The sequence below is a fragment of the Panthera leo genome, chromosome D3 (genome assembly GCF_018350215.1).
Source record: "Panthera leo isolate Ple1 chromosome D3, P.leo_Ple1_pat1.1, whole genome shotgun sequence".
Classification (NCBI taxonomy): Eukaryota; Metazoa; Chordata; class Mammalia; order Carnivora; family Felidae; genus Panthera; species Panthera leo.
The window spans coordinates 13,799,964-13,806,484 of record NC_056690.1 but is presented as its reverse complement, the minus strand read 5'-3'; the positions used below and the strand labels follow the sequence as shown (position 1 = coordinate 13,806,484).

The following is a 6,521-nucleotide window of genomic DNA, read 5'->3' as shown; positions in this document are numbered from 1 at the left end:
CCATTCTTATTATTATCCCCATTTTACAGATAAGAAGCTGCCCCTCAGAAAGTCTGACCTGTTGGAGCTAAACAGCTCGTTAGACAATTGTAAATGATAGACAATTATTGAGGATCGACTATGTGTAGGGTCTGGGCCACGTCACTGGGCACCCACAGGTGATCAAGTGCCGTCCCGATGCTGAAGTTGCTTTTGATCTAGCAGGAAAGACAAAGGTTGGATAGTTATAAATTAATTAATGACAAGACTGAAAAATCCTGGGAAGGAATCGTACCTGGGGCAGTGGGGCTGAGGTGAGGGAAGAAATGTCATCTGGAGAGGTTAAGCTAAGGCCTGGAGGAAGAGAAGGAGTAGCTCAAAGGAAGACATTCTAGCACAAAGTATATTCTAGGCAGTGGGGCCAGCATACATGTGAAGGCCAGAAGTGGAAGGAAAGAGACCAGGCTGGCTGGGGCATGGCTAGTGAGGGAGAGAATGGCTTCAGATAGGCAAGGAGAGGTAGACAGGGGTCTATCCCTTTGCAACAATGTTAGAGATTTCAGATTCATTTCTAAGGGCAGTAGGGAGCTATGGATGGCTCACCATCCACTGAGAGTTAACTTTATAACTTTATTACTTCCAGGGCATTCTGATTTCCAAACTGGGGTGGGGGCTACCCTGTTGAGCCTCTAAGTACTGACAACAAATCGTTCTATGCCTGTGTGCCCCCCGCCCCCCCACTCACCCACCCAACTGGCTTCGAACTCCTGGGAGGCAAAGACAGCATCTTACTCACATCTGTATCTCCAGGGAACACAGCACAGGGCCTGGGTTAGTAATAGTAATAGTAATGGTAATAATAGGCACAGGCACCAAAAAAGAGTGCCCACCCACACCTGGGTGGCAATTCCTGCTTTGAGCGTTCAAACCCAGGCTCTACCATTTTTTGTGTCTGTGACTTTGAACCAGTGGCTCCCACCTTTATGAGCCTTATTTTCCTTATTCCTTATTATTTCCTTAATGATGCTAGAATGGGTATCATTACAGTACGTAACACAGAGGGCTCGAATAAGGAGAAAGAACCTGTAAAATGCTTGGCACGGTACCCTCTCAAGAATATTAAATTAGCTGTTATTACGGCATACTGGTTTAGAGCACAGTCAAGCACAAGCCAAGCGGATCTGAATTAACATCTAGGACACGGGATTCTGAGTAAGTCCGTTTATCTCCCTGAAGCTCAGTTTCCCCATCTGTAACTCAAGGAGATAAAAGTTGGTAGGGTTATTGGGAAGATCTGATGAGCTCATGCACAGGAAGCGCTCCGGACACATAATCAAAAAGGGAATCTGCTTTGATCGCTGGTTCGCAGCCGCAAGGCCCACAGCACAGCTGGTTTGTAAGAACGGGTTTCCCTGGGTCAGCCCTGGCCCGCGTCGCGGGCAGGGGGGGGTGGCGGGGGGGGGGGGTGGCCACGGGTGTGGGCGGGGCGACCTGGGGCCCGGCCCCTCGAGGCGGGTGGGCGGGGCGAAGCGGAGGGCCCTGGCGCGCGCGCGCGGCGGGCCCAGGTACGCGGACAAGATGGCGGCGGCAGCGGTCGACAGCGCGATGGAGGTGGTGCCGGCGCTGGCGGAGGAGGCCGCGCCCGAGGCGGCGGGCCTCAGCTGCCTCGTCAACCTGCCCGGCGAGGTGCTGGAGTACATCCTGTGCAGCGGCTCGCTGACGGCCGCCGACATCGGCCGCGTCTCCAGCACCTGCCGGCGGCTGCGCGAGCTGTGCCAGAGTAGCGGGAAGGTGTGGAAGGAGCAGTTCCGGGTGAGGTGAGCCGGCCGCCCCGCCGCCCGCGCCCCCGCCCTGCGCCCCCTGGGCCCGGGCCTGGCCGGCCCGCGCCGCCGCCTCCCTGCTCGCGCGCGGACCCCTCCCCGGAGGCCACCCCCGGACCCCTGCCCGCGGACCGACAGACAAAGGCCTCCAGGCCGCCGGCTCCCCGGGCCCCTCGGGTCCACGCCGCTGCCCAAATTGCGCATCGGGAAGCGCCCGGCAGCCGGGCCCGCCTTAGAGGGTCACGACGGTAGGATCCCTGCTGATCCATCCCGCGCGCTTCTTTGTGCCCGACTCCGAGTTAAAATGTTTACATGGATCCGGCGATGCAATGATCTTAACAGCCCTTGGAGGAAGCGGACGCAGCATCCCCTGCTTGCGGGCGGAGAGCACAGATTTCGATGTGGGACCGCGGAAAAATCTGGCCCTGGCACACTCGCCGTGTGACCTTGCGGGGTAGCGACTTCCCTTCCTTTTGAGCCTCATGCATCGACTTTAGGCGGTGATAATTAGACCTACCTTTTGCTGCTAGTTATTAAATGAGATGATGTGTAAGGAGCATTTACGCGGGGCCCGGCTCTTGGGAGGCGCGCAGGAAATGTTAGCAGCCCTTGTCGTCACTGTTATTGTTGCTGCAACTGGCCCCATTTTATAGATGGGGAGCGGAGACACAGCATTCCTACTGCTACGCCAAGGTCACGCCGCGAGCGAGTGCGTGCGTGCCGGGTGGAGATTTGAACTGGGTCCATCGCCAGGGCCCCTAGTGCCGCTAAAGCATACGGCTCTTTCCCTGTGTCTCAAGGCTGCCTTTGATTTCGCGTGTCTGCCTTTGAGTCTCTGTGAAGCTGAGGGGGTGTTTCTCTCCTTGTAGGTGGCCTTCCCTTATGAAACACTACAGCCCCACCGACTACGTCAATTGGTTGGAGGAGTATAAAGTTCGGCAGAAAGCTGGGTTAGAAGCCCGGAAGATCGTAGCCTCCTTCTCAAAGAGGTTCTTTTCAGAGCACGTAAGGATCTGTTGATGTAGCTCCGGGCTTTTGCCTACTGTGGTGCATGTGTCTGGGTCTGGAGGCTGTAGCTCATCCAGCTCTTTTCCGTATCCGTTTTTCAGTCCTCACGATCCCTTACTCACTTAGATGGCCGCAAGAGTCATTGTGTCCTTTTCCTCCTATCCAACAACACGAAGCCATTTGTCCCTGCCAGCTTTACTTTTCTAAAGCCAGCGAGAGAATGGGGCTGGAGGGGGAGGGACGGAACTGCGGCACAATGTAGAGGGAATCCAGATCAGCATTCTTTCCCTGCAAGGGGGTTAAACCTATTTTTCGGAGCCTCCCCTTGAGTTGGGGAATCATCAGTGATTGAACCGCTGTACAGATTTCACCCAGTAGTTTTCCCGGAAGGGTTGGCGAAATTAATACAGTTTTTCTTCTCTGTGGCTTTGAAGATTCTAACCCGTGGTGAATAGCACTATTTGTTAGGGTAGCAGAGGATTAGAAGCGATCTGTAAGTCAGAATTATTATTCCCTCAGCTAAATTATCTTACATTACATATCGTTATCCCCGAAAAGTTTTTGTGTCTTTGTTGTTTTTCCTAATATTGCTGAAATGCAGGGGGTTTTGTTGTTTGTGTTTTCCCACAAAGTGTCTCAGAATTTCTGTATCAGGTCCTGGTTCTTTTTGTAACTCTGGGAAGTAGTTCACACTAATCTTTTAAATTTATTTCTTAGTACAGGGGTTGGGGGGAGGTCTGGAAGTAGAGCCAGTCTGATTTATTTATTTTGGGGTTTTTTTTTTTTTTTAAGTAAACTGTACGCCCAATGGGGGGCTTGAACTCATGACCCCTGAGATCAAGAGTCACATGCTCTACCAAATGAGCCAGCCAGGCACCCCTGATTTATTTTACTATCATGGTTTACCGAAGATTAATTCCTCTTTTCTTCTTTCTTTCTTTCTTTCTTCTTTCTTTCTTTCTTTCAAGATTTTATTTTTAAGTAATCTCTGCACTCTATATGGGGCTTGAATTTACAACCCCAGGATCAAGAGTTGCATGCTCTACCGACTGAGCCAGCAAAGCACCCCGATCAATTCCTGTTTTCTAATGTTAATTAATGTTACTTCATAGGGTTCATACATGCAGAGTGTTTTCAAGGCTTTTCAAGTTTTGAAGGGGAAAATTTGAACTTTGGACAAATTTGAACTTATTCTTCTGTGGAGAATAAAACTAGATACTCCCCAGTATAATTCATTTCTATAAATAAACGTTCGTTGATATTAGGATGCATAGTTTATGTTCTGGATGAGCCATGTCCTGGCTGAAAGCATTCATACCATATTTTAAAAACTGGTACAAATTGTTTATGGGTGCTAGATATATTTGATGCACTTTGTCATGGGCTGCTGGTTTGCAGCTCCTACTTCTAGTCCAACTGGTTTTGTGTGCATTTTTAACAGCCTGTGTGTTTGTCCAATAATGATGAATTGTTATGTTTCTTCCTTAGCTCCCTCTTTCCCTGTACCACTGCCTAATTAGAAGTATGTCAAAGACTTTGAACACAGTAGGAATATACTTAAGATTGATCAGTGGGCGAATGATTACTTTGGCTCAGGACCTTTCTATTCCTGTGTTCTCTGCATGCACACAGGTTGACATGAAATTTCCTGGCTACTTTTAAAACCAAGTGGGGGGCGCCTGGGTGGCTCAGTCAGTTAAGCGTCCGACTTCAGCTCAGGTCATGATCTCACGGCTCGGCTCATGAGTTGGAGCCCCGCATCGGGCTCTGTGCTGACAGCTCAGAGCCTGGAGCCTGCTTCAGGTTCTGTGTCTCCCCCCTTTTCTCTGCCCCTCCCCTTCTCATGCTCTGTCTCTCAAAAAAATAAAAAAATGTTTAAAAAAAAAAGTGTTAAAAAAAAAAAAGTGGAAGAATTAATAGAATTTTAAAGCTCATTGGTACCATCACCTAAATTTACAGAGGAGAAAATAGGCCCAGTGAGTTGAGTTACTTGCCCAAAGTACTAGACTTCTCTCTCTGGGTCTCTGCTCCTACTTGACTGCCTCACAAATTGCATGAAATCATTGTGAATTATGATACTGAAGCTACAGACTATGAAAATATAATTAATGCACAGTTGACAATAAAATCTGAACAACTTATTGATACTGGACATTACTTTCCAGCCATGGTGAGTGGTACAAGATAGCGTAGGATAGCAGTTACCACTGCCACGAACATGAGCACCTTTGTATCTCAGATTTGTGTAGGAGAGTGACAGCACTGTTGCCTGTGACTGAGGCCTGTTTGTATATGTCTTCTTCATAGGTCCCTTGTAATGGTTTTAGTGACATAGAGAATCTTGAGGGACCAGAGATATTTTTTGAGGATGAACTGGTGTGTATCCTAAATATGGAAGGAAGGTAAGTCATAGTTTTAGCAGGGATTGTTTTTTGTTTGTTTGTTCTAATAATAATGCCCAGAATTGACTGCTGTAATTTGTATGTGGCCGAGCCCTGGGACATGTGCTTCCCAATCTTTCATGTCTTGCTGTAATTATATTTTTGAAAAATTCTGTGTAAATAATATAAATACACTGAGACAATTGATATTTAAATAAACCTTACAAAAATCTTTTTGGGAAGAAAAGAGAATGTGTATTTGTTCCCACTGTAGGTCACATACGGGGCTCTGGGAACTTGTATCTGTTATGCCATTTAGTAATATAAACTACCCTTCCTTTATTATGACCTCTCCATCCACCATCACTGAATTTGTCTGTTATGGGTTGATTTTTTTTTTTTTTTTTTTTTTTAATAGGCATGTCTTAATGGATGATTTTTTTTTTTTTTTTTTTTTTTTAACAATTTCTGAATTTGGGTAAGAAGTCATCTTACTTTGGCTATGAACATTCTAGGTATCTGGTTGAGTCCTTCTTTTATGTCTCCTGATCAAGAAGAATCCATCATCTCTTGGTTGTTGCTTACAAATTTTTATGCCTTCTATTTTCTGCTGTGAAGGTTAATTTCCAGTTTACCTAAAAAGATGACTTGGCTTCCAGTGTAACATACCTGTGGAAAAGGTTTTCTGCTCTAACAGTTTGGAAACTATTAGTGATGGAAGGTAGAAACATAGCTTAGCATCTTCCTTAAGAGAGCTCATTGTGATATGTCTCACAAACAAGAAGTAAGGTATTCTTCTTGTTGTTTTTAAAGGGATTTAGGAGAGAGAAATGTCTATCAGTGGAACAACTGTAGGGGAGAGGTAAGATGTGCCACTATTCTAGGCCTTGGATGAGTTCAGATGCAGAGGTCATTTTTCCGTTTCTATTTTGGTTTATCTATAAATGAATTAAAGTATGATCTAATAGTCAGCATTGTGCAGCCTTAAAAATAAAAGCTGGCTTTTTTACATATGTATGCATATACTTTAAAATACATAAATGTAACATATATACTAAGTTTATTAGTTATTTTTTAATTTTTTTTTAACATTTATTCGTCCTTGAGAGAGAGAGAGGCAAAGCATGAGCAGGGGACAGGGAGAGAGAGACACACACAGAATCCGAAGCAGGTTCCAGGCTCTGAGCTGTTTGTTAGCACAGAGCCCGACACGGGGCTTGAACTTACAAACTGCGAGACCATGCCCTGAGTCGAAGTCGGAGGCTCAACGGACTGAGCCACCCAGGCGCTCCAAGTTGTTTTAGTTTTGATTTGATGTTGAGTGCAGACTTTG

The 6,521-nt window shown here is 46.7% G+C and overlaps 1 protein-coding gene across 3 annotated transcripts in view; it reads left to right on the top strand.

Annotated features, from left to right (window-relative positions):
- Window positions 1-1,532: 1,532 nt before the first annotated feature.
- Window positions 1,533-6,521, top strand: part of FBXO21 (F-box protein 21) — a 47,077-nt gene continuing 42,088 nt past the window's right edge. For 2 of the 3 annotated variants that reach the window (XM_042909452.1, XM_042909451.1), the window contains exons 1-3: window positions 1,533-1,796; window positions 2,669-2,804; window positions 5,115-5,209. In XM_042909452.1, the coding sequence (XP_042765386.1) occupies window positions 1,558-1,796; window positions 2,669-2,804; window positions 5,115-5,209 (470 nt within the window). In that variant the 5' untranslated portion in view covers window positions 1,533-1,557. Of the gene's footprint in view, window positions 1,797-1,913; window positions 2,254-2,668; window positions 2,805-5,114; window positions 5,210-6,521 lie in introns of those variants that run through there. The other variant, XM_042909453.1, reaches the window with a different exon arrangement.